The sequence below is a fragment of the Capra hircus genome, chromosome 22 (assembly GCF_001704415.2).
Source record: "Capra hircus breed San Clemente chromosome 22, ASM170441v1, whole genome shotgun sequence".
NCBI lineage: Eukaryota > Metazoa > Chordata > Mammalia > Artiodactyla > Bovidae > Capra > Capra hircus.
The window spans coordinates 17,380,654-17,408,315 of record NC_030829.1 but is presented as its reverse complement, the minus strand read 5'-3'; the positions used below and the strand labels follow the sequence as shown (position 1 = coordinate 17,408,315).

At 49.7% G+C, this 27,662-nt stretch overlaps 1 protein-coding gene across 4 annotated transcripts in view; it reads right to left on the bottom strand.

Moving 5' to 3' along the window:
• Window positions 4,206-27,662, bottom strand: part of SRGAP3 (SLIT-ROBO Rho GTPase activating protein 3) — a 247,345-nt gene continuing 223,888 nt past the window's right edge. For 3 of the 4 annotated variants that reach the window (XM_018038363.1, XM_018038364.1, XM_018038365.1), the window contains exons 16-22: window positions 27,460-27,565; window positions 27,051-27,278; window positions 23,819-23,898; window positions 16,307-16,487; window positions 14,931-15,080; window positions 12,554-12,881; window positions 4,206-9,206 (exon numbers count right to left, since the gene is read on the bottom strand). In XM_018038363.1, coding sequence (XP_017893852.1) covers window positions 8,793-9,206; window positions 12,554-12,881; window positions 14,931-15,080; window positions 16,307-16,487; window positions 23,819-23,898; window positions 27,051-27,278; window positions 27,460-27,565 — 1,487 coding nt within the window. In that variant the 3' untranslated portion in view covers window positions 4,206-8,792. The remainder of the gene's footprint in view (window positions 9,207-12,553; window positions 12,882-14,930; window positions 15,081-16,306; window positions 16,488-23,818; window positions 23,899-27,050; window positions 27,279-27,459; window positions 27,566-27,662) is intronic. The other variant, XM_018038366.1, reaches the window with a different exon arrangement.

Sequence of the window (27,662 nt, the reverse complement as noted above, 5' to 3'; positions counted from 1 at the left end):
GACTGTAGAGAACTTTCCTGAGGCTTCTTGGCTGGTAAGGAGGGGAAGGCCAGGCGATCTGGCCTTAAAGAGTCCTCATTCACATGGATGGGGATGGCTGTGCTCTTCTTAGGCCATGGGTGCTGCCTAGAGATGGGGGTCAGGGGAGCAGAGGAGATATGGAATCCTGGACTTAAAGCCCTTGCACGTGACCATCCTCTTGTGTCAGATAGGGATGCTCACAGAAATGACCCCTGTGGGTGGTCTTAGGTGTTCAGGGAGGTGGAGTATGGGAAGTATTCTGCACTGTGTTCTGGGAAGAACATCCAGCATGTGACCGGTGAGTATTAGCTTTATTATGTACTAATGCTAAACGCAAAGTTGGAATGTATCTACACGAGCATTTTTCTAGTGTATCAGTTAGCTATTGTTGCGTAACTATTCACCCTACAACTCAGTGACCATTTATTATTTACCACGGTCGAGAGTATGAGGACAACCCCCAGGATCTCCTGATAGAAAGTGTGGGTGGGGTTGACACCACCCTGGACATTGGGGCTTGCTTACCTCTAGCTGCTTCAGGGATGACCTGCAGGGCAATTCTGACTAACGTGAATTAAACTGAAGACTTTCCTTGTGTTGAAGACGAGGAGGTGCAGGCAGGGGGAGCTTCGGTAGCTATCGGGCAGTCGAGAGATATCAAAGAGTCCCTAGGCTCTGTTTAAGCTAACAGGCAGAGCTCAGCAAAGCCCACCTGAGAGGAAGGGATGGTGGCTAGAAGACAGCACCACGCTCCGAACATCTGTGCCTGGACCTTGTTCTATCTAGCCTGGAGTTCCCAGCTGTGTGAGCCAATATATTCCTTAAGGCTGTTTGGGTTGGATAGTTGGTCATTCACAGAATCCTAAACGGACATGCCCTGAAGTAAGCAGTCCAGCAATGAATTGCTTTTTGGCTGGCAAAGCCATCAGGCAGCTAAAACATGCCTTTTCTTTGTGCCTCTGTGGGTCAGAGATGCCATCATCTTGAACACTGTCATAAGGAGCCAAAGTTGATTTCAGGATTCTGGAGTGATGGTCTTGTGCAATTAGACTGTGAGCAACCTTAGGGTAGGAAATGGGTCTCATTCATCTGTTTCCCCAGCAGCCAGCTTGGGGCAAGGCTCACACATCCTTGCTGAATGAACGAGAGGCTTCTGCTTTGGGGTTCTCAAGTGAGCATGGTTGCTTTGAGCCAGTAAACAGATTACAGAACTCACCCCAAATCCAGCCCCTCAGCAGGTTTCACCCTGTCAGAGCCTGGAATTAGCTAGAGGCCGCCACGGAGTGTTGAGTAGCTATGGGGTTACTGATGGACTCCCTGAGGCTGGCAGAAGATCTTGTTCTCTTCAAAGTCAAGATCAGTCAGAGGGCTCATGGCAAAGGCAAGGCCCTGGAGAAGTCCTGGACTTCTGCCCACAGAGAGCTACCTTAATCTTGGGAGCCTGCTGCTAACCCTGCTGTGATGAACTTGCTCCAGGGCAGGCAGGACAATGAATGTATAAGGCTGCAGGGTTAGATGGACTGGGCTTAGATGAGGGCTCCTTCACTTCCTGGGCTTCCCTGGTGGCTCAGAGGGTAAAGCGTCTGCCTGCAATGCGGGAGACCTGGGTCCAACCTCTGGGTCAGGAAGATCCCCTGGAGCAGGAGATGGCAACCCACTCCAGTGTTCTTGCTTGGAAGCGTCTGCCTGCAATGCAGGAGACCTGGGTCCAACCCCTGGGTCAGGAAGATCCCCTGGAGAAGGAAATGGCAACCCACTCCAGTGTTCTTGCTTGGAGAATCCCATGGACGGGGGAGCCTGGTGAGCTATAGTCCACGGGGTCGCAAAGAGTTGGACACAACTGAGCAACTTCACTTCACTTCATGCCGGGAGCCAGCGTGAGGAATTCCACCCGTGACAAGGTCATGCGGCAAGAGCTCTGATGGCAAGGCTAATCAGACCTCAGGTTTTCCCCCTGGAATTTCCTGAGCATCCATCCCCCCAAAAATAAGAATCTGCTCTGCTTTTCCACTTTTCTAATATTCTCTGGAAAAAGTCAACTCAGGGCTTTAGTCTTCTGCATTTGAAAGGGATGTTTCAGTTAACCCCCTGTGATTGCTCTCTAGCTTGCCTAACAGGTTCCACAGACCTCTTACACCTTGTGAATTGCTTACAGCCCCTCAGCCTCGAGAGGCATCTTAAAGCTTGAAAGCATCTTAAAGATACAGAGCCTTTTCTAAAGAGTTAAAAATTATATTGGTAGAGGGTTTTCACTGTTGACTCAATGACTGCTGCCAGGCCTCCATATTCTTTATCTTTTAGGCACCTGGAATGATGTTACTCAATGTAAGCAGGATGTAGAAAAAGATACATAGTAGTTTTGATGTTAGCAACACTAGACTTTTGAGTTAATTGCTTCTCTTTTGCTGTAAATCACTGTACTCCCTCTACTTGTTATAAGTTGCTGTATCTTTGCTGTATAAGAATGTAACTTTGTTTAGTGCTTCCTGAGAGTGGCACCAGACCTTGGGAAGATCAACACAAATAAGTCTTCTAGTTAACAAACCCTTATCAGAAAAAAGGCTGTAAAATGCTAATTGGCCCTTAGCCAGAAGATGATGTAAATCACCTAAGACTTGTGTGTACAATTAGGTATGCAGAGAGAGAAGCCGGGTTTTGATAAGAGTCTGGACTGCTAACGCTGCACAACTTTGTGTTACCCATTGATCTCCATGTTTTATCAAAAGTATAAAAGGCCTTCTGAACAATAGGGGCCAGAGCTAGTCGCTGGACTCGTTTCCTCCGTGTCTCTCTCTTTTTCCTCTTTACTTTAACTTCAGGCTGAATTCCCATCTGGGGCACGGAGGCTCGCCAAGTCTACTTACTTGCCCTGGCTGTTAAGACCTGCCGAAAGGGAGCCTAAGGCGAGGCACCCTCAGATGTTCAAGCGAGCGCCGGTGGCCCAACATAGATGGTGCAAATTCCTTGTCTGGGATTTTATTGGCCTTCCGTGTAATCCAAGTTATTCAGCCCTCTTTCTCCACTTAATTTTCCTACTACACTATTGTTTCTTAATCTAATCTTATATTAATAAATGAACAAATCTTTCCTCGCCAATGCCGTCCACCCTTTGAATTCCCTGGATCCACCCGGGGCAGGACCCCGGCAACTTCACTTCCTAGCCTGACCTTGGACAAATTGTTTAGTCTCTCAGAGCCTCCGTTTTCTCTTCTGAAGAATGGGGTTTAAGAAGGGTTTGTTGTTTAGTCGCTAAATTGTGTCCAACTCTTTGCAACCCTATGGACTGCAGCCCGCCAGGTTCGTCTGTCCATAGGATTTCCCAAGCAAGAATACTAGAGTGGGTTGCCGTTTCCTTCTCCACCGTATCTTTCCGAACCAGGGATTGAACCCTTGTCTCCTGCATCTCCTGTATTGCAGGCAGATTCTTTACTGCTGAGCCACCAGGGAAGCCAGTTACTTACCTTCAAGGGTGGTTTTGAGAATTTGATGAGAAAGTGCACATAAAGGGCTTAATCTAGTGCCTGGGCAAGAAACTGCTCCCAGGTGACCCTAGTGGTAAAAAACCAGCCTGCCAATACAGGAGACTAAGAGACGCAGTTTTGATCCCTGGGTCAGGAAGATCCCCTGGAGGAGGGCATGGCAACCAACTCCAGTATTCTTGCCTAGAGAAACCCATGGACAGAGGGGCCTGGGGGTCTACAGTCCATAGCGTTACAAAGAGTCAGACACCACTGAAGCAACTTAGCACACGTGCACGGGGCAGATTAAGTGATCAACGGACACTTCACACACACATAAAAAAGTCCAGGGGCTGTATCACATGTGTGTAGACAACAGATGCTAAAATGCTATGTATGCTCACACTGGAACTAGTATCCTGTGGCCTCTGGTGATTTGTCATTAACTCTGGAAGGCCTCTCTGCAGATGGCAGCTCCCTCTCCTACTTGCCTCTGCTCTGACAGTTCCCAGCAGGCACCCCTCACTTACCTCTTCCAGTTAGCTCCACAGCAGATGCAGCCTTCCTTGGACCTTGGCCTTCACCCTGTTGGGTCTGAGCTAAGGGATACTTCAGGGATGCTTCCTGGTTGGAAGCACACAGACCACGAACTGGAAGGTAGGAACACCTGCCCCCTCCCCATCCCCAACGGGCCACCTCACCCTTCCAAAAAGCCACCAGAGTACATTTGGGAAAAGTTAAGCTGTTTTATTTCACAGGGTAGCTCCACGTCAAACCAGCAGGCACCATGAGAATACGCAACAGAGGATCCAGTCAGACACTCTACGGCACGGGCGCTGGGTTGTAAGGGAGAGAAACGATGTCCGGGAGAGGGCAACACTTATCACCACATGGGGACAGGCAACCAGCAATTTCCTAGGGTGGTTTCAGTTTGATTTTCCTGACAGTATGGGGAGGAAGGAAACCAAAGGAAACTAAATAGACCAGCCACTCTGAAGCAATCAGAACCGAACCTATTGCCAAACCGTGTAAACAGTCACACTGCCGGGGACTAGAGCCTGAGCAGAAACCCTGGCCAGAAGCTGCTTCCTTCCAAGGAAAGTAAAGTGCACCCTGGCCGTTCTGGTTCAAGGTCGTCGTTTGCCTCGGACAGTTCACATGGAGAGGAGGCATCAGCAAGGAGCAGTCCCAAAGGGTGAGACAGCAGGACACTGGCAGATCAACTTCGGAGAGGCGAGGAGGACCCCGAGCTGGCAGCAAAGTCCCTCGCCCGCCCCCAGCTCCCCCAGCAGCTTTGGATATGTGGGGAATTCTCTACGCAGCTGCTCAGAGGAGCGGGGACCCCAGAGAACCAGGGAAGTTGACATGAGACATCAGCACTAGCTCTGCACAGCAGAAAATCATCTCAGCAACACCTCGGCTCACCCCTTCCTAGCTTTTCCTCCCGACCCCTCCTCCCTGAACCCAGCAGCCTTCCCTCCCCCCACAGTCGTGAGCCAGCCGTGTCTTCTTTCTGGGTTTCTCAGGAGGATGAGGCATTTGCTCTAGTGTGAAAAGTCAGGGACAGAGAGACTAAGAGGAAGAACCATTACGTTAGTCCTCGTGGTTTTCCAACAGCCACGTCCACGCACTGAGCGCCGGGTAACGACCAGGACCCAGGAAGTCCTCTGCATCCATGCCTCCTGAATGAGAAATAACCCCCCCGACAAGGCACTCTGACGGCCTCCAAAAGGGAAGCAAGCCCCGCGCCAGGCCCTTCCCCGCACTGGCCCCACATGGGTACCACCAACCAGTTGGGGAGTGTTTATAAGGCAGATCACTGAGCTGCTGGTTCCGGCCGGCAGCCGAGGGATGGCTCCACTTCCCTGCGTCTCTTCCCACTCAGATTTCTTCATGGGATAGGAACCTGGTGGGAATCCATTTCTCTCCTGCCCCTGAGGGCCCAGTGACCTCAGAGAAAAGACCCCCCCCACACACACAAGTCTAATTCCCAAGCTGACAATTCCCTCCAGTTGTGCGCTCTGTCCGGGGTTCAAAAGGCGCTTCAAGGTGAGAAATCGTTAGCACTGAAAACAAGGAAAGGCAAGAATTTTTCACAGAATCCCACAGTTCAGAGCAGCTCTTTTAAGAGGAAAGGGGACTAAAGGGAGAGAGGGGGCGTGGGGTAGGAAGCACGGCTCGTTCTCAATTTTATCCAAGAAAGGTCCTTAGCGGCCGGAGGCTGGGCCCCAGGCCCAGGAAACTAGACCAGGAATGAATTTGTTCTTTGGTCAGTTTTAAATGAACATCTTGCTGGTTCATTCCTAAAAGAGACTGAACACCGGTAACACAGAAAGACAAAAGGCTTGACCTCAGGGTAAATTGAAGGTTAAGAAATCATTCTGTGAAGAGCAAAACAAAAAACAAAACCAAAAAAAAATTGCCCGTTATCAATGAACTGATCAGCACAGCTTCCAGTAATGGTGATGGACAGGTAGGTAAACACCACTTCCCCTTGTACAATTGGTTATACTGAGGACTACTAACTAGGTTACTACATTTCCCCCACACTCACTGTACAGTTAGGTTTCTGGTTTTTGTTTTTTTACATTGATCTATCTACTAGGTGCAAAGATTTGGTGAGTGGCATTGGCTATAATTTCATTGTAGCCTTTTTAAAAATTACAGTTTCACATTTTAACAGTTACTTTCCAGCATTTAAGCAAATACAGCAATATATAGTGGACTAACACAGGCAGGAGTCAGAAGAGAATGCCAATGCTCATGACGGTGGGCGGGCCTGGGTGCGTGTGGAGGGGGCCTGAGACATGCAGAGCGCCAGATGGGTGGGGGGTGGTGGGCAATATTTTTCCATTTGGTTCTGCGTCAAGGCTCAGATTTGGAGCTGGATGAGTGGGGTGTGAGTTTGCCTAAATGTGAGCTCATCGGCCACTTCCCAGTGGAAAAACAGGTGCTTAAAGAAAAGAGAAAGGCCCTGTCCTTCAGGTAGGTAATTCGGTGAAAGGCAGGCCTATATTCAGTAAGGAAAGGTGAAGTTAGTCAGTTCAGAGGAAAACCCACATGACCTGACCGGTGTTATGCATATCAGGCAACAGATCTGTCAACTCAAACTTTCATGTTTCATCTGGTAGTCATGGCAGAGAATGGGATACTTTGCACAGGACGCCACTGTATTTAAGGTCTGGGAGTCTCTCTGGGGTAGAAATGAGAAGTCTTTTGTCCTGGCTGGACGTCACAGAATCCTTGCAAATAAATGGCTTTAGGAGCCAGACCCAGCCGCACCCTCAGCCATCTATTAAATCTTGGGCAAGTCATAGCCATCCTAAGGCCTTGTTTCCTTCACTAAGCTGTAACGCAGTGGAGGGGGAGGGGGGATTACTTTATATGCTAAATGGCAGAGGGCTCCTAGCTCCATCTAAGGCTCTTCCATTTCCAACTCTAGGCAAAACAAAGAAGGTGGAATTTATCACTAGCCTCTCCCTGGCATTCTCTTTTTGAGCCCTTCTTATTCCTCCCTATTCTCGAGGCCAGTCCTTCAGGCAAGGCAGTGTGGCTCACCACCCCTACACACCCAGGTAAACGTGGCTTCATATGACTCCCTCTCTGGGGACCAGAGGAGAGGGCAAAACTTGATCCAGTGGGCTGACATGGAATGTCAAGAGGTGACTTATCTGCAGGATTGTGCTTCACGACTCTTATGAAGCTGGTACGAAAATTCCACTGCCCACTTCTCAAATGCCTTTAGGAGGTTTCAAGAGGAAGGTGCTAGGTGGTTTTCACCTTACTGATGACCATGAAAAGAGCAACCACGTCGGCACAGAGCTTCCTAGGTGGCATGGTTTGCTTGCTCACATTTTATGGAGCAGGAAACTGAGGCTCAATGAGGTGACACGCCCCCCCCCAATTCTTTCCCCATATTTTCAATTGTGTTAAATGCGCTGGAGGAGGTGGGTGAAAGGGAAAGGAAGGAGGAGGAGGCAGCTATTTCACTGCATAAACTCCACCGAAGCATTCTCTTGGATGGCAGGTGACAAGGACTCCCTCCCCAGGCCTGGTCTGAGCTGCGTACTTACAGCCCAGTGTGCTTCATGCAAAAGGCCGCCAGCCAGAGCACGTCACGGCCTGATTTCAAATTAAAAAACGATGGGACTCAAACTCTCCTTGCCTGTTTAGTTCCAGAATCTGACACAGTATAATTAGTAGAAAGAGGAAAAGAAAAAATTAAATATTTTGAAAATGGTATAAGTTAAACCTCTACAGTTACCGCAGAATTGTTCCTACAGCGTTTCTAGGTTTTGAAGTGTTCCACACCACTGTGTTTGGTTTTTTGTTTTTTTCCTTTTTCCCAACCACACATAATACTGTGCTACGATGGGGCTCAGGCTCTCACCATCCCCTCTTCTACTAACGAACACAGGCCGCTGAGGTCAGGGCTCTTCTTGCCAACGTCCTCCATGCTTTTGGGGGTGCAATTGGTCTTGGCCTCCGGGTGGAAAGGCAGGGTCTCTGAAAAGGCAGGGTCTCTGGGGCATGGATGGGGAGGGGGCTCTGTGAAGTGGTCCCCACCTGTGGGAGCAGCCTGCCCAGGGTGTCGCCTGCCCCACACTTCCTTTAGGGGCAGACTGTTCTGGAAGGCCACGACTTCTGGAGACAGTGGGAGACTGGTTTTGTTTTTCTGCAGGTTAGTGGTATATTGCTTCATTCGCAGTTACTGTGGGCCTTTAAATTCTCCCAGAAAAGTCCCTGCAAATCCCACCAAATAACTCAGCGGGAGATGTTTGGTGGCATGGGTCTGAGGTAAATCTAAGTTTCATAAAAAGAAAAAGGAGATCCTATATACATTTTGTATGTGTGTCCAGATCTAGTATATGTATATAGATGCATAAATATATATATATACACACACCTACAGACACATACATTCATACATACGTGTACATATGCAGACGCATACATATACACGTATATATGCATGTAGAGAGAATGTCGAGAGAATAATTTTCCAGTGACGATATGCGGGCGAAGCCATTTAACACTGGCCGTGATCTCGGGAATCGCTCCAGCCGGGGTGCTGCTCCTCACCGCTCGCTCGGGTGTCTGTGTGTACCAGGGAGGGAGGCGGGGGATCCACGTGACTGAAGGCGCGCTGCGGCTCGGACCTGGGACTCAGCTCCGCACAGACCCACTCCCAGACTGACCTTCTGGTCCCTGCCCGACAAAGCCAGGAGCCCTGGGAGGGCGCGGAAGTCACTGAGGCCGCCCTCAGCCACGGCGGGCCGCAGCGGGCCAGGGAGGTGCCCGCCATCCCGCAGGTCACATGGTGCCCGACTTGTCAGCCGAGCTGTTGGGGAACATCTTCTCGGTGGGCGTCACGGCTGGGCTGCCTACTCCCGAGCTGCTGCTGCTGCTGGACCGATGCTGGACCACGGGTCGCACCGGCCGCATGGGGGGCGGGCGCAGCTGGGCGCCGGCCAAGCGGGCGGACAGGGCTGGCTTGAAGGTGGTCATCATCTCGGTGGAGCTGCTGCTGCTGCGGCGCATGGCGGCGTCGGGGTCGCGGATAACGATGGTGTGCAGGGGGCTGGCCGGTTCCGAGCTGATGGGGCCTGGCGGGTTCTTCAGGGGCTCCAGGGTGTCCAGCACCACGTCTGGCGCCTGCTTGACCGTGTTTTGCCTCTCCAGCTCTCGAAGCTCGTGCAGAGCCGTACTCATGGTCTTCTCAATGTCCTGGGGACAAAGAGAGCTCTGGTTGGCACAGAGCTGGAAGCTTGGGGCCTGACCCTTCCCGGGTGCTGTCCGACTTGTGGGTTCCTTAGGGAGGCTTCCCCACAAATCTCACTGGCTGGGCAGGAGAATCAGTCCCAGGGTGTCTCATAACCATAAGGGAAAATCAATATGAGCACTGTAGATCTCACAGAGGCAGGCTCCACAGTCAGACAGACGTGTTCAAATCCTGACTCTGCGGCTTCCTTGTTGTGTGACCCTGGGCAAGTTACCGTACCTCTCTCCGTCTCAGAATTCTCATTTGAAGGTTAAGTATAATACTGAACTCAGGGAGTTGATGAGTATGAAATGATATGGCCCCTTTGAAGAGCATGGCATGGCACCTGGTACATAGTACTTCCCAAATAATATGGAGGTAACACAGAGCACCAGTGTAAGCCCCCTCCCTAATAAATTCATTTAATCCTCATACTTATCTGGTAGGAACTACCATTATGCTCACTTCACACATAAAGAACTGGAAACTCAGACTGGTTAACTTGTCCAAGGTCACACAACTACTTAGTAGCATAGCAGTCTGACCCCAAAGTTCATGTGCCTAAGCATTAATATTAACAAATCTGTTAATATCTCTCCTTCGTCCATAGGAAAAATGTTCAGAGGTTATATATTAGAACATTCACAATGCTCACCCCAGGGTGATAGGACTGTTACTTTCTTCTATTATAATGGGTTTTTTTAGAAAAAAATTAAAAAATTGAAAGGCAACGAAAATCCTCATCTGCCTATGCAGTTCCTGTGGATACTGAGACATTGAAGAGCTCATCAGTGTCAGAGCACTTTGAATGACACTCAGAGATTCTGACAGCTCAGAGGGTTGGCCTGGGGCTCAGCATTCCAGGAGAGGGCGCTGGAGCTGGACTGCAGCATTTAACCTGGGAGCTCTGGGCCAGGATAAAGAGCCTGGGGTGGGGAGGAGAAAGACTGCTTTACCACTGCCACTGGGCAACCTCGGGCAAGGCTCAGTCACTCTGCACCACACCTGGTCCCTGAGCTGAAAGCCCCCACTGGCAGTGAAGACGGAGGAGACAGCTGACGTGGTGATGTGTGTGACCTCTGCTCTCCCCCAGCCAGAGTCCTCAGCTCCCGTGGGGTTTCCCAGGGATGCCTCCACTCAGGCTGAGCTGGGCCACCAAGGGGACAATGAGGGACAGTGCTTAGAGCTGGTAATGGAAGATGCTGGCCCCACTTCAGGCTCCGCAGCACTATTGAGACACACTAACTAGCTTTTCCGCCCTGGGGCAACTCTGGAAAAAAAAATGCAAAGTGTGGTTAGACTGACAGGGCTGGCGCCTGGAGGTCTCCCAGCCAGCCTCTTCCCCACCCAGGTCTCCCTTTAGCTTCTTTCCTCCCCGTCCTCAGGCGGCTCTTGCCTGCTGGGCCCCCATACCAGGCTCCAGTCCGTCCCAGCCTATCATTTTGCTTTGTGAAGAGACCACTGGTTAACAGCCAAAATTAGCCTGTGGGCTTCCCAGGTGGCGCTAGTGATAAAGAACCCGCCTGCCAGTCCAAGAGTAAAGTGATACGGGTTCAATCCTTGGGTCGGGAAGATCCCCTGGAGAAGCAAATGGCAACCCCCTCCAGTATTCTTGCCTGGAGAATCCCATGGACAGGGGAGCCTGGCGGGCTAGAGTCCATAGGGTCGCAAAGAACGGGACATGACTGAAGCAACTTAACACCAAACACAATATTAGCATATATGCTTTGCCAAGATACTTCATCCTTTGCCCACAACACTGTCTACTTTTAGAAGACACTGTTTGTGCCTTTATCCACAAGGATTAGTAGTGGTGGTGGTGGTGGAGGGGGGGGGTCCTGCACGACAGGAAAGAAGGCAGTCCTGTCCCCACTTTTGCTACCTCCCACCCCTGCAGAGATAAATGGCCACCTTCCACGCCCCAGGCTGCTTAAATTAACTCCCCCAATGATATCACTGCTCAGTCTGCTCTACTCCAGCAGCACCAAAAGGCAAAACTAAGAAGTAAAATATAATTATCGCCCCTCTACCACCATCCCTACCATCCCCACCACTCCACCCTTGCAGAGTGTGGGCCAGAAAGACAGCAAGCTCAGAAAAAGATCAGCTGAGGTGTTTAGGCACAAGCCGGGTGTTAGTCTGAGATGTGATGCCATATCTCAAAGTGGAGCTGCAGAGAGGCGCCAGGAAGTGGGGACAGTGGCGGGGCAGGGGGGCAGGGGGCAGGGAATGACCACTTTTCACTTTGCCCTGAATGAGACCTTCCCACCTTGGATGGGCGTTTCAAGGTCCCCAACTCTGCTCTTCGCAATAGAATCCTCAACGCCCCAAAGATTCTGATTGTCCCTCTTAACAGGGAGAAAACATTGGGAAGGGGATACATAATGGGCTGCCAGCCAAATTCCAGGGAGAAAAGTGGAAACTTGAACTATGATAAAACTGTCAAAAGCACATGAAAGTAGTTATGCAAATTATTAAACAATTCAAACAAACTGTTTGGTAACAATTTCTTAAATGAATTTGTGTGCTTTCTTTGGCAAGTATAAAAATCACACAGGTTTCTCATCCAAATTTTTAAGAAGTTATCTAACAAAACAAAACTCTAGGCACTTTGGAAGAGCATGGAATATTTTCTGCTTCCAGCTTCAGCTATTTTGTCCTGCCTACCCTCTGGATCTTGGTACTGTCCCCCCCAGAGACATCTCTCACTGCCTACGAGCAATCCACATATTTTAGGCTCTCGGAACACAGAGTTCCACTCCTTCAAGACTCCTGACCCAGCTGCCATTTTTACAGCTGTGTGTGTTGGTGGTTGCCATCCCTCTCTTCTCTAAACCCTAAGCTCCATGTGGGCAGGACCTGGGTCCACTTTAGGTCATTATTACTTTCTCAGTGTCAGCCAGTGATTGAGCACAACAGATGCTCCATCAGTATTCATCAATAAATAAATGAACAAATGGATCAGGGAATGAATGAAAAGATGAACAAATGAAAACATGACTAGCACAATCTTGCCATCTTATGGAGACACCTGCCACTGCCACAACCCCTATCTGGGAATCCCACCTCCAGCCTAGACACTGGGGCCTTGACACAGCCTTGACACAGGAGCCCTAGCCAGGAGCTACTCCCATCTAGCTTCCGCTCCCCGGGGGAGGCCAGCAGGGGGACAGGAAGCCAGCTCACTATCTATCCTGTGTCCTAGCTCAGCCTGACCTGGCATGAAGGGCAAAGTGACTTCCCAGTCTGCAGGGGCCCACCCCTACTCCTCTGGGGGTGTCAGCTGGTGCGCCTGCTTCCTGCTGGCCCTTACTTCTGCCAGGGCCTCGGCCTCCAGGGACTTGTGGTCCCCCAGGCTGCTGTGCCTGGTGGAGCCGCACGTCGACCGCATGCTGTGCCCTTCGGAGAGCGCCTTCTTGTCGGGGTAGTTGATGCTGCCGGCGCTCCCGAACGTCGCCATCCTCCGCTTCTCGGGGCTCTCGATCCTTCCCCGGGTGAGGGGGATTTTGTGGGGGCTGCTGGGACAGGCGGCGGCCCGGGGCGGTGTGTCTATGCTGGGGCCCAGGCCCCGGGGCGGGCTGTGTGCGTCGCCCCCGCTTCGGCGCCTGGGGATGGCTGCTCCGTCAGATCGTAACCGCACTCTGCAAAGGAGCCAGGGGGAAGGGGCATGGGGCAGAGGTCAACCCTGGCCGGTGTCACATGGGTCAGCAAATCCCCCAGAGTCCAGACATGCTACACACTAGTCTAAGGAGTGGGTATAGTAAAGCCTCATTCAGCCAGACTTGGCGATTCTGCGGTGAAGAACTGTCTGAAAACAGAACTCAGGCCCGCAAGTTTAACCTGCACACACGAAGGAATCAGGCCTTCTGCTTCTAAGCTGCAGTCGGTGGTGCTAATTACACAGCGAATCTCGTCTATATGTTAAGTCAGAGCCAGGAGGATTGCAACCTGGGAACACTTTGCTCATGGTTAGTTGGGTTCATGATATGTTTTTAAGCAGTTTAGATGTCTCCATGATTCCAGAGGGCTTCTGATTGGTTTGAGGCATTGAGGCTTGACTGTACCACAAGTCACCAGCTCCCTACAAGCACAGTAGGGCCCCTGGGAACTCAACACAGCCCAGTGTTGTCACTGTCCCCCAATCCCCCCAAAAGGGCTGTTTTCCATGAGGCTTTTCTAGACCTTGAACATTTCCAATCATTAAGAGAAAAACCTGTATCACTGGAATGACTTTTTACACATTTGGATACCTTTCACCCTTCAGGGAGGCTGTGGCAGAGAGAAAAGGGCCCTAAAGTATCTATCTGGAAGGCAGATTCTTGTCCTGTCTCTGTCACCAACTTTCCAGCGACTTCTTTCAGACCCACTTTATTCATCCGTTAAATGGGTCTAATATTCCTCACCCAGCTTCAAGGGAGGTTCAGTGGGTGGGGGACCACTCTGAAGCGGTTCTACCCACCGGGGATTCTGCTCCAGCCTAGGGAGGTCAGCAAAGACCTGAAGGCACAGTGAGGAGAGGAAGGCTGGGAGGGCTGAGGGGTGGGGAGGAGGGACAGAGTGCGGGGATGGGTTGTGACGGGGACCAAGCTCAATGCAGTCAGCAGTGCTTTACACCCTGTGCCACCAGCCAAGCTAAGCATTGCCTGTGCTCACCCCAACAGGACCACAGCATTGCTGTTGGAGTGGAAGAGTACTGGGAAAGAAAGGAGAAGAGGAAGGCAGACAAGGGAGGATAGAGGGAGAGGGAAACTGAGGCAGGAGAAGGTGCAGCCCCCCTCGATGTCAAGGGACCTCAACTCTGTCATCCACCTACCCCAACCATACACTTCCCCTGATTCTATCTGCTGATTATCGACACACTGAACTGAACAGAGTTCACTGAAGAGAGGTACTGGGACCTCTGCTGAAATAAATTCATAAACCTAGGTTCCTATTGCAGCTGATTTCTCTGGTTCTGTCTGCAAGCAACCAGCGTGTGGGCTGATCCCACGACCTCTCCACCGAAAACAGAGACTATGACATTTTGATAATCTGATTAAGAAAGCAGTGAGAAACTGCCAGCTTTTCTTTTCTCCTCTTTCCTTATTGTTTTTTTTTTTTAAACCACCAAGTGCTTTGGACTCTACCTGTAGACACAGTGAGGAGCCCAGCTCCTTACCTGGCAGCAAGGTCACGTGACAGTCCTGCCCACACGGGAGTGATGAAATTGGCAAACACACTCCCACCAAATATGTGGGTGGAGCCGAGTGTCAATTTCCCCCCCACGCAATGTGTGTGAGACTTCTACTTACGTGGTTCGCTTCAGCGAGTAAGACAGCTTTACTTTTTAAAATATAACAACTTAGGTTTTCAACAGAAAGTGGGGAGGCGGTTTAAGAACTGGAGAGAGAGGAAAAGTACTTGCCAATTTGTAACTCTCCCTCCCCCATGTTATTAGTATTTTAAGTAAAAGGACTGGTTGCCTGTATAAGTCTTTCCTCTTTCTCCTCCTTTGTCCCAAGCTGGATCGCTTTTCTACCTGCCATTCGAGGCCAGTTCCAGCCAGCCCAGCAGGCGTGCCCAGCGTCACATCCTATGGGAAACAAGGGGCCACGACAGCCTCCCTCTGTCCCTCCCTTGCCCTTCCTTCTCCCGAATCAGGCCCGAATGGGCACTGCACGAGCAGGAAAGAATGAACCCGAGTTTCCTACCGGCCCATCACCCCCCCAAAGCCGTAATCCGAGATGTGCTCCGTGGGGGACTGCAGGTCGTTTTTGGAGGAGGCCTTGTCGTCCAGCAGCGGCCCACTGCTGGCCTCGCTGTCGGCCTTTTGGCTCAGGCTGTCAGAGAAGGCGTCGTCCCTGGGGAGAAGGACAGATGTGAGCTGGGAGAGCTTCGCTCCCAACAACCCGGATGTATTGAGACCTGAGGGGCTGGATCCACACCCACAGCTCGTGGTTGCGCCGCTGCCGCTTTCCCAGCAGGAGGCGCTCTGGGGCACCACTCTCCGTCGACTAAACTGGTCTCTCCAAGCTGCTCTGGGCTAGGACAAGCTGAATGCCGGAGGGTGTGAAGGAAAAATGGGAGTGGGCCTGCAAGCTAAGCCCTGCGCACTGAGTCTCATGTGGCTCGGGGAGCAGCAGCTTGGGGTTCAGCCAGGGAAGAGGAAGGCATTGCCATCCCTCCCCCACCCCTGACTTTGGACAAATGTGAAGGGGCTGGAGTTTGTTGGGGTGTTCTTTCCACTGCCCCCTACGCCCTCTCCCTTCCTCTATCCTTCCTGTCCTTGTCCTCAGAGGCCTGGGGACGTCAGAGGGCTCCATAGGGTTCTTCTGTTGTTTGCCTGACCTGGACTTTTCTCGGGCTCCAGATGGTCTGCTTTGCCATCAAGATGTATGCCTTTGGCCCCCTCCCCTTGAGGCCCAGCCTGCAGCCTGGTAAATCAGTTCAACCTGAGCCAGACTGGAACTCAGAGGGAGTGTACACAGGAACTGTCAAAGCTTTTCCAAGAATGGAAGGTGTCTACTTTCTGGGCTTGATGCTGGGGCTAGGTGTTTGGGATGTAGAGCTTTTTTCTTTTTTTTTTTTTAAGGCCTAAAGTTTTTTGTTGTTGTTTTTTTTTAATAGTACCCTCTTAGCTGGAAATGAGAGGATGATTGTTTCTGCCCCTCTCCTGGGAGAGCTATCTCAAGGTAGAGAACAGTGGGCAGTTAAGAGGGCAGTGGGATGGCCACTGGGTTACAGTGGAGGCCCTGAAGGGCGAAGGTATATGGCAAGATCCAATGGACACTGAGAACCAGAGTGGGTGAGAAATGCCCCGGAGGCTATCAGGTGGGCCAGGATGGCAAGCCAAGAGCGCAAAACACTGTCCCTGTGGACTGTGAAGTATGAACAATTTGCTTATATGTTAAATCAATCGCCATTCAAAGGGAGCTGAGACATAATCCATTCTCACAGAAGACCAAGTGTGTCACAGCAGGGAGAGCAAATCGCTGGCATATAATCCAGCGCTGCTGTTCCTGTGCCCCTTCCAGACATCACTAATCCATCTTGACACTCTTCACAGAAGGTCCCAATGCCCACTCACATGTCCTGTACAACTATGTACTGATGTGGGATGAGCCCGTCCACGCCGTTGTGACGACCCTCCCACCAGTCCTCGGAGGCTCGGTGGTACAGCAGCAGTGAGGCTCCCTTCTTGAAGGACAGCTCCCGCGGGGACCGCCCCACGTAGTCAAACTTGGCGATGGCCTCGATCTGCTCCACTTCTGGAAGGAAAGCAAGGGCAAGCACATCCATGAGGACAGCAGAAGGCAGCCCAGGAGCCTCAGTCAGAGGGCCCTGGCTCCGTGGGGCAGCGCAGACAGCATGCCTGGTGAGGGTAGCATGAGCTGGGGCTCAGGGTACTGGGCTCTAGGCTCAGATCCGCTCCCCATGCTGACCTCAGGCAGGCTACCTCACTTCCCAAGATGGAAAGGGGGGTCGAAATACTACATCCTTCCTTTCCACTGCCCCTTTTCACATTTTAAAAATAATAGAAGAAAATTCTCTTTCTTCTGTCCCTTAAATACCAGCTCTGTTTCCATTTTCCCATGAACTCCTTCCCTCTTTGTTCACATATCACACTGTTGGTGCTTCTTACCTTGTAGGAGGTCAAACAGGTGTTGTGTGTGGATTCTCTTCCATGTAAAATGCTGTACACAATTTTTAAAGGTTCCCAGAAGCTTCTCTCCAGAGCTCATTGTTATAGACTGAACTCTGTCTTCCCCCAAATCCTAACTCCCAGGGTAATGGTATTTGGAGATGAGGTGTTTAGGAAGCAATTAAGCTTAAGTGATATATGATAGAACTGGTGTCCCTCTGAGAAGAGGAAGAGACAGCGGAGAGCTCTCTTTCTGTCTCTGCATGGGCACAGTGGAAAGGCCATGGGAGGACTCAGTGAGAAGGCAGCTGTCTACAAGCAAAGAAGAGAGGCTTCAGCAGAACCCAACCCGAACGGCACCCTGACCGTGGACTTCTGGCCCCCCAAACTGTGAGGAAACACATTTCTGCTGTTTAAGCCACTCAGTCTGAGGTAGTCCATGATGGCGGCCTGAGCTAACGTGCACAGCCACAAACTTAATTTGGGGGGAGGGAGAATTCTTACTGGGGTTACACGTCAAGCATAGCTCTTTGCATACACACATCTCCCCATCAGGGCTGTAATCTTCTCTGGTCAGTGACAGGCCCTGCCTGGGTTAACCAGTGAGAACACAGTTCTTGTCCTTGAAATACTCCTACTGCCCAGCTGTCACCTCTTGCTTGTGTGACCTCAGGCAGATTACATAATTTCTGTACACCTCAGTTGCCTTTAGAGGATTAAACGATAAAGCATGAAAGAAGACATACAGATAGAAGATAGATAGGCAACAGGTATATGAAAAGATGTTCAACACCATTAATCATCAGGAAAATGCAAATCAAAACCACAGTGAGATACCAGCTCACACCTGTTAGAATGGCTGTTATGAGAAAGACAACAAACAAGAGTTGGTGAGAATGCAGAGAAAAGAGAACTTGTGCACTGCTGGTGGAAATTCACACAAGTGCACCTACGACAGAAAACACTACGGAGGCTCCTCAGAAAATGAAAATCAGAACTACCATGTGATCCAGCAACTGCACTTCTGAGTATTTACCCACAGGAAATGAGCACATTTGACTTGGGAAGATACGGGGCAGACCCCCATGTTCACTGCAGCACTGTTTACAATAGCCAAGATACGGAAGTAACCGAAAGGTCCGTAGACAGATGAACAGACAAAGAAGATCGGTGTATGTAGACAATGGAAAATTGTTCAGCCGTAAAAAGATGGAAATCCTGCCATTTGCAGCAACATAAATGGCCCCTGAGGGCATTATGCTGAGTGAAATAAGTCAGACAGAAGACGACAATGCCGCACGATTTCACTTACTTGTGGAATCTAAAATCAGGAACAAACAACTCACTGATACAGAGAACAGACTGGTGGTTGCCAGAGGTGAGAGGTGGATGAAATGGGTGAAGGGAATCAAAAGGCGCGTGCCTCCAGGGGCTAAATAAGGCACAGGACGTAATACTCAGCATGGTGCCTATAGTCAATAATACTATGTTGTATATTTGAAACCTACTAAGAGAGTAGATCTTAAAAGTTCTCATCACAAGAAAACAAAATGTAACTATGTGTGGTGATAGATGTTAACCTGACTTATTGTGGTGATCATTTATATATATATATCAAATCATTATCCCATATACCTTATATTAATAAACTGTATATATCAATATATCTAGATAAGAAGAAAGACTTCAATATATTAAGAAAAAGAGAATATGTGAAAGTTCTCACCATAGCACAGACATACATTAAGTATTCAACTTATAGAGGCTCTTGTGATTATAATTATAATTACTAATGGACATGAGTTTGAGCAAGCTCTGGGAGATGGTGAAGGACAGGGATGCCTGACATGCTGCAGTCCATAGGGTCGCAAAGAGTTGGACACGACTGAGCAACTGACCAACAAAAAAACAACTATGTCTTTAGCTAATGGGGTGGGACCAGACAAAGAAATCTGCGCTGCAGAGAATTTAAATGTTTGCTCAAGACCATGCAGCTAGTGATCTTTGGGAAGGAGACTTTCAGGGGAGCAGGACAGTTATTTATGCCTACTATCTATTTAACTTGTGTTAAAGCCTGTCTACTGGAAAAATCACAGCCTTGACTAGACGGACCTTAGTCAGCAAAGTAATGTCTCTGCTTTTCAATATGCTATCTAGGTTGGTCATAACTTTTCTTCCAAGGAGTAAGTGTCTTTTAATTTCATGGCTGCAGTCACCATCTGCAGTGATTTTGGAGCCCAAAAAAATAAAGTCTGACACTGTTTCCACTGTTTTCCCATCTATTTCCCATGAAGTGATGGGACCGGATGCCATGATCTTTGTTTTCTGAATGTTGAGCTTTAAGCCAACTTTTTTACTCTCCTTTCACTTCCATCAAGAGGCTTTTTAGTTCCTCTTCACTTTCTGCCATAAGGGTGGTGTCATCTGCATATCTGAGGTTATTGATATTTCTCCCAGCAATCTTAATTCCAGCTTGTGTTTCTTCCAGTCCAGCGTTTCTCGTGATGTACTCTTCATATAAGTTAAATAAGCAGGGTGACAATATACAGCCTTGACGTACTCCTTTCCTATTTGGAACCAGTCTGTTGTTCCATGTCCAGTTCTAACTGTTGCTTCCTGTCCTGCATACAGATTTCTCAAGAGGCAGGTCAGGTGGTTTGGTATGCCCATCTCTCTCAGAATTTTCCACAGTTTATTGTGATCCACACGAGAGTTGGATTGTGAAGAAGGCTGAGCACCAAAGAATTGATGCTTTTGAACTGTGGTGTTGGAGAAGACTCTTGAGAGTCCCTTGGACTGCAAGGAGATCCAATCAGTCCATTCTGAAGGAGATCAACCCTGGGATTTCTTTGGAAGGAATGATGCTAAAGCTGAAACTCCAGTACTTTGGCCACCTCATGCAAAGAGTTGACTCACTGGAAAAGACTCTGATGCTGGAGGGATGGGGGGCAGGAGGAAAAGGGGATGACAGAGGATGAGATGGCTGGATGGCATCACCGACTTGATGGACGTGAATCTGAGTGAACTCCGAGAGTTGGTGATGGACAGGGAGGCCTGGCGTGCTGCAATTCATGGGGTCGCAAAGAGTCAGACACGAGTGAGCGACTGAACTGAACTGAACTGAAAGCCTGTACCCTAAGAGATGCAAATGGGTAGAAATGCTACGTAGAAAATGGGTCATGTATAAGTGTTAATGTGCTTGTATTTTAAGGCAAGCACAAAGATGTTTAATACTATAAAAAGAAAATATATGCATGTACCTATATAAATAGACAAACCTATTAAATGCTAATAAACAAGAGTGGTGGCCCCTGCTCTCTCTAGCCTGTGGATATCTTCCCGGTGCTGAGCATCCATCAGGACAGTCTCTTCTCTTGTCCTCATGGATCATCTTGATCCTGTCCATGCAGCCATCTACCTGTCCGTCATGGAGCTAAGCCGACAATACCTGGCTTTACCACTTTTTTGTTTTTACCTGGGTGACCTTGACAATTTGGTTCTGTTTTCTAAGTCTCAGTTTTCTCACCTGTAAAATGGGAGTGATAAGAATAGCACCCACTTTATGGGGTTGTCATAGGACTAAACAAGTTATTACACATGAACAGCTTATAACAGTGCCTGGAACACAATTAGCTTCATATGAGATGCAGTTGTTGTTATTATTAATACCAGAGTTAATGACTCCTAAGGGCCATGGACAGCATGGAAGTCATCCCTCCCTGTTATTCCCCACCCCACCCACGCACATTAGGTCTCTGCTCTGTGAGTAGCTGGCTCAGAAAGACTGGGCTGGTGCCCCCGTGAGATGCAGTGGCCTTTGGGTGGACCCAGTCCTCAGTGCCTGGGACAGCCTGCTGTAGAGAGCAGGCATCGGACAGTTAAGCCAGCTTTCCCCAGCTGGTTCCCTGACAAGTGTCTTTGCAAGCTATTCTGACAAAGTTGACGCAAAATGACAGACCGGCTAAATGGGTCAAATAAACTCAGATCTTGACTCAGAGTCACCTTCTCAGTAAAATGGAGAGATCTCTGTACTCTCTGCTGCATCTTTGACTCTCACACCATCCCTATGTTAGCAGTACCTACTAACCTACGTGTCTGCCTGGCTTTAGAGAGAGAAAGGCCAGAGGGTTTGCAAGGCCAAGAGCTGAACCCCGAGGGCTGGGTGCTCCTGGGTGTGGCCCCACGGGCTTCTTCTGAGCCCACCCTTTGCACTGCTGAAGGAACTGCCCAGGGCGGAGACTCGCTCAACTCCACTGGCTCCAGCAGTCACTGGCGGTAGACTGGAGTAGGGGGCGGGGGAGTGAGGAGAAGTGGAAAATGTGAGGGGGAGAAAAGAAGAGAAGATGAGGAGCAGAGCTGAGCTGCAAGCTGAGAGAAAGCTCGCGTGTTTGCAGATGTCGCTGTGCAACTGTGTGGGGTAGAAACAGGGATAACAGCTACCATTTATTAGGAAGTCTGTCATTTGGGTTCATCACACCCAAAATAGAACAGCTTACCAAATCTCCCTCACACCCCTCCTCAAACTTGCTTCATCCCCTCATCTTCCCCATCTTAGGAAACAGAACAACCATCTGCCCACTCCCTCAGGCCACAGAAGCTAACTCATCAGCATTTCCGTCAAATTGTCCCCTGAATCTGGCCAGCCTCACCACCTCCAATGCCACCCCCTCCTCGCCCGTCCAGACATCGCTGTCCTTCTCCCTGGAAACCTTGCCTTCATTCTTGCTTGGTAGAGTCATTTCTCCCCACGGCAGCTGGAGGGATCTTTTAAAATCATAAATCACATCATGAGACTCTTGTTCAAATTCCTCTGAAGGCTCCTCTCTGGTGGGGTGAAGCCTGCCGGGGGGGTCCTGAGGCAGCAAGCCCCTGTGCTCTCTGTCCGTCCCTGTCCATGGTCCTGGTGCCCACAGCACCTGCCACCTCACAGTGACGAGACGGGGTGGCCACACAGCAGGTGCAGGCTGACTGACAGTGATCTGAGGCCCCAGGAACGCTGCAAGGGGGCGCCTGACCTGCCTCCCCACAGACACATCTGCCTCCACCAGCAGCAGCCCTGACAGGTCTCAGTGCTGAGAAATCAGTCTATCTTGTTGGACAAGAGGTGCTTTCCCCCAGTAGAAGTGGAAGAAGAAAGCCTGAGAGTAAGATCTAGAACAAGAGTTGCACATGTGTGTACGCACACATGCACATAAGCAGGAGTCAAAAAGCCACAGATGGAGAGAATGAGAAGGGGGCTATTAAAAGTGACAGAGTGAGAAGGAGGACGAGAGGTGGTAGGAAAGAGAGGACAAGAGGAAAGAGAAGAGCACCCCACTGCAAACAGAAGGTGGCAGCCTTCATATCTCCTGAAGTAGGCTCTGCAGGACATTTTTCTCAGCTCAGGGTGGCTTTCATCGCTAAGAATTCTAGCAGAGCTGAACATTATGCCCCGATTTACTTTCCTGCCCTATGACCCAGGCCCAACCCATCAGCTCCCTCTCAGGCCACAGTGACGGATTCTTGCCCGGCTGCATGACTCAAGGCAGTGCAGTGAGACTCCAACCAAGGAACCCTACTGGAATCATTTTGAAAAGGAAGCTTTTTGGGTAAAAGGGCAATGAAAGCCTGGAACTGTCAGAGACCACCGCAAAAGGAAGATCCCCTCGGAGGATGAAGTCGACTCAGGGAAGCAGAAGAGCAAGGTGGAGACACATCCCTGACAAGGCCAACTAAGCTCCTGGATCCAGCCGTGGCTGAAGCCATGCCTACCCTGGGATTTTCAAGTGTATGATCTAAATCCCTTTTATGCCTACGTCAGTTTGAGTTGAAGGCTCTGTGACTAGCAACTGAAATAGCCCTACTAGAATATGAAAACCCACCTATGTAAGAGTCTTGCCTCTTACACCAACTCCCAGGAAACTTACCAGAGTACATCCTAGCTCTCCTGACCCAAATGGTGGCTAACAGGGCCTGGGACTGCCCCCAAGAGAAACACAAAGGCCAGTAAGAAAACTAGTAAATAATGATTTTTAAACAGTGAAACTATCACAGGGAGAAAAGAGGACTGTATTCAGTCAACACAGGGCAGCACTGGAGGTCTCAGGCCCAAGGTACCCTTGCTTGCCCGGGCCCCTTCCTCCACTAAGAAAATATCAAAATTGTGTCTTATGACTGCACTGACATAAAGATGAAAATAATCCAGGCTCATATTGTTTTTAAAATTTAGTTTGAAATGAATTAGAACATTCTCATGGGCCCTGAAAGCAGCACTGTGGGTCCTGGGCAGTGGGCCTGATCTGCCTAATGGAAACGCTGGCCTCAGGCCCAGATCGTCCAGACTGCTCGGCTACACAGTTCACGCTCCCCAGAGGTAAGTCTGATGCCACTTCCTTATCTAGAGGCGGTGGAAGGTCTGAGGAGTCGCTCAGAGCCCAGGTCGGCCTTTCTCCCTCTACCTGCACACACTCTTCTGGGTCACCACTGTCTGGCCTCGTCTTCGGGGAACCCACTGCACCGGGTCACTCCTGTAGTCTGGAATTATCACCCTGCATGGTGGGGAGCTGCCCTCCAGCTGCCAGGTGATAAGACCAGGAGCGCCTTGATGACCATGTCTGGTTCATTGGGTGCCCCACGTCCCAGCACATGCTGGGTGCAGAACAGAGCCCAGCATGGGGAGGGGCAGAGGACAGAGCCTGCTTTCCACTCAGGACACCCTGGTCACTTAGAATTTGCACTCGGGCCAGGCAGGACACAGAAGGGGAGAAGGCAAGCCATGCTGGGATATGGTGAACTGGAGGTCTTTCTGGGTCTCTCTCTCTGCTATCGAGGATGATGTGCTGACTGGCAAAGCTGGCAAGGTGGGGGTGGGGTTTGCACAGATCAGCGCAGCAGGCGGACAGGCATGAGCAGGCAGGTGGGGACACAGCATGAGAAGGCCCCCAGGTGAGCTCCTCGCCTTGACTCCCCCTCACTCACCTTCGTCACTGGTGTGAGGCTCGGTGCCGTTATCATGGTCCACTTCATCAATGGTCCCTGGCTCGCTGTGCGGGCTGTCACTGCAAGGAAACATGGGGAGGGGTCTCTTGGGGGACTTTGTACCCTCACACTGCCCTCAGCTTCTCGCAGGCACTGGCCCAACCCACCTCTGAGCCTTGACCCAGATCACATCGAGCCCACTTCATCCCATCTTTTCCAGCTGACCACCCACAGACCTGTCTAACAGAAAACCACTCTGGCCCCCTCACCCATCAGGAAGCTTCCCTGAGTAACCTCCTCCATTTGCCCCAGCTCTAGAGTTTGCTGGGCTGTCTTCTTGGCAATGGTAGCTGATGCCTAAGTGTTCTGTAAGATCTCGAAGGCAGTAAAGCCCTGGTGTTTATCCTTGAAAAGACCCCAGGGCAGAAAAGAAAAGAAAAGAACTTTGGAAGTGTACTGAGAGTCATCCAAGTGGCCTGGCTTTCTGTCTTAGAGCAGAGGCAACATGCTCAGCGAGGTGACTGAAGCTCCCAAGGAACAGGCTCCTCAGGGCTGCCTCTCAGAGTGGCCTGCAAAACTCACAGCAGCCTAGGTGGCCAGCAGGCTGGCAACCATCATGGGCATAGGGATAGAGTGACTCCAGGCCTGGAAAATTCAGTATTAATGCATTGGGATAATTTCATCAGCTGCTGCCCCTTCACTGGATTATAAGCTTCTTGAGGCCAGGGATCATTCACAGAGTCAGCCGATCAGTTTTTTTTAATCAAGTCATTCATTGAGTTCTGATATACTAACATATGCCAGGCATGGTGCCAAGTAGGAGGCATGCATTGATGCATAGTACAGATACAGACTGTGCTCTCATGGGCTGAGAAATAAGAGTGCCGCAAGTTGGAATGTGTTATATAGGCACAAATGAGCTGAGACAAGAGCTGTAAAGGGACCTACACAGGGTGCCAAGGAAGGCTTCTTGGAGGACGTGATATTTACAATACCATTTAAAGGGATACGGGCTTTATTGTGAAAAATTCTCTTGGATAAGGTCCAGACTACACAATGGTTTAAGACCTTCCATAACCTGGCTCCTGCTGGCCCGTGGGGCCTCCTCCCTCACGGTCCCCTTGTCACCTGCAACACTGCAGTCAAACAGAAATGCTTTTTATTTCACTGCATGCTCCAGGCCTGGCACATTCTTTGCCCACTCTTGCCTGGCTGAGCCCAGTTCATCCTACAGGTCTCAATCAAGCCACTGTATCCTTTAGTCAGCCATTCTAACCTCCCTACATTGGCTCCGGGACCCCTACTCCTAGAACTGCCTGTCCTCCCTCCCCTGGCCGTGTCAGGGGTTAGTTCTGGCTGGGTTGCCTCCCTGTTGCCCAGCCTAGGGCCTGGCGCAGGACGGATTCTCAGTAACCATACGGGGAATGAACGAATGTTGTCCCCTTTGATGAGACCCTCAGCCAAATCCTCCTTTTGGGCTTTGAAAACTTGTCCAAAATTACCATGTAATTAATAGTTAATGGGGCACAAATGGGATTAAGAAAAGCTTGGTTATTGTATGTAGTGCTCTGGTAAGTATGCTATGATCTGTAGGTATCTTCCCAGAACACTAACTAACTAACTAACTAACTATATATATATATATATACAAATATATATATATACACTGCAGCAAGAAAAGAAAGCTGGTAATGGCTACAAAAACTTTTAAAACTGAAAAGCTTTTCTTTGTCTTAAAAGTATGCTTGCTGGCTGTTGGATCTCTGTTACAGAACAGGGACAGACCTGCTCCTGGGACCTCAAATGAGATTAGAGAGCAGCGGGCCCAGGTTTCTATGCAGGGAGGTGTTGCAGAGAAACGACGGGGCTGGAACGTTTCCTTTCTTTGAAGCAATTGCCCAAATGTGCCCACAGAACTTAGCGAGGCAAGAGTCCAGGAATGCTCTGATCATCAAAACACAAACTCCCCTGTAGCACCTGGCTGAAAGCAGGGTGGGTAATACCTAAATAGACAGCTGAATGTTGTCCTGGATTGGGAAGAAAGAAAGACTAGGAGCCCTTTGGCCTTTGTTGGTTGGTGTTCTGAATTTTCTGCCTCCAACTCATCTATAAAAAATGTCCTATTTTCACCACATTTTAAGGTTTTAGCTTTAGGAAGGTAGTCAAGCCTGAGTTTGGTAAGATTCTAAAATGCTCCTCCCAAGGGACTTTCCTGGTGGTCCAGTAGTTAAGACTTTGCCTTCCAGTGCAGAGGGTGAGGGTTTGATCCCTGGTTGGGGGAGCTAAGATTCCCAAATGCCTTACGGCGAAAAAATTAAAAAAAAAAAATTAAAAAACCCATACAGTATAGTAAAGTAAAATAAAAAAATAATGAATGAATTCAAAAAAGACTTTAAAATACTAAAACCATCCTTAAAAAATACTGAAAAAATAAAAGAAACTATTTTTCCCAAGACCCAGCGTAGCACCAAGGCACACAGAGATGCCCAACTAGCACCCGTTGACCTGGTGTGGAGCTCTCCAAGAATGTGAACTCTCTCTGCCAGAAAAAGAGAACTCTAGGTGGGAGAGGACAAGTGTGGGAAGTGGCATTCTCAGTGCAAGAGGCTGAGATGGGGCTTGTCCCCTGCCCTGCTGTCTGAGGTGGGCTTGCAGCTCACCTAGCCAATGGCAGCACTGCCTCTCCTAACTGATATGATCAGTTCACCAGACCCCAGCTTCAGGAAGAGACAGAATACTTGAGTTTGTGTTGAGGCATTTGGGAAGGAAAAGCTTTTTTCCCACTGGGGATGCTGAGAGAACAGGCTCTAAACACTGGAGTTATCAGGTGCCTTCTTGAAACTATCAAGGGAGAGGCTGCCTGAAAATGAAGCCTGTGTAGAAGAGAACAGAGCTGGGACTGAGAATTACAGGCCTGAGTCCTGACGATAACAGCGGAACCCCCAGATCCAGCTACACCCGTAGCCATGATCCCAGACTTTTTAGTTAAAAATAAATTCCCATTTAGCTTAAGCCAGTTTGAGTTATATTTCTGTCCCTTATAAACCAAGAGAGTCTTGACTGATGTATCTATCCCTCATATAAGGCTACTATGAATCTCAGATGAGAAAATATATTAGGAGTATGGACTAAAAAGCAGTACGAAAATCAAAGGGTTTCTCACTGTTCTGGCATAACAGCAATAATAACAAGAACAATGATGACAATAATATTAAGAAGAATGGAATCTTACCAATATTCTTCCCCTCCAGCCATGCATTTCTCATACACAGGTCCCTCTAGCTCCCGGGGGCTGGGGAAGATGGCTTCATGATGGATGATGATGGTTTTGATGACTTCGTTGACGTGTGCCTGGCAGGACACAGGGTCTTGCCCATCGGGGATGTGCATGAGGGTGGGCCCAAAGCAGATGGCCAGGTTGTAGGGATCCATCATGTTCTCGTCGCTATACTGTGAGAGGCTATGAGAGAGGAGTACCCATGAGCCAGGGAAAGGTGACTCTTCCCCTGTACTTTCTTTCTTTGGGGGGCTCTACTCAAGTTCAGGAGGGTGCTGTGTTCTGCAAAAGCCCCAGGATACCCGCCTCCTCAAGGAGGCCAGGGCTGAGTCAGAGAGGGGCCCTTGTTGGCCAGGCAACTCACTGGTTGAGGAAAGCGAAGAGGTATCTCATGACCACGATGACCACGCGGGGAAGGGTGATGAGGATCTGCTGGATCTGGTGCACCCTCTCAGCTGGGTTCTCCAGTTCTGTAACAAAAGGGGCTTTTTTTTTCAGGGCATCTTTCATCCTCACAGACCCATGCAAACATTTGCAAGCCTACCTGCAAGGTCTTTGTGGCTCAGA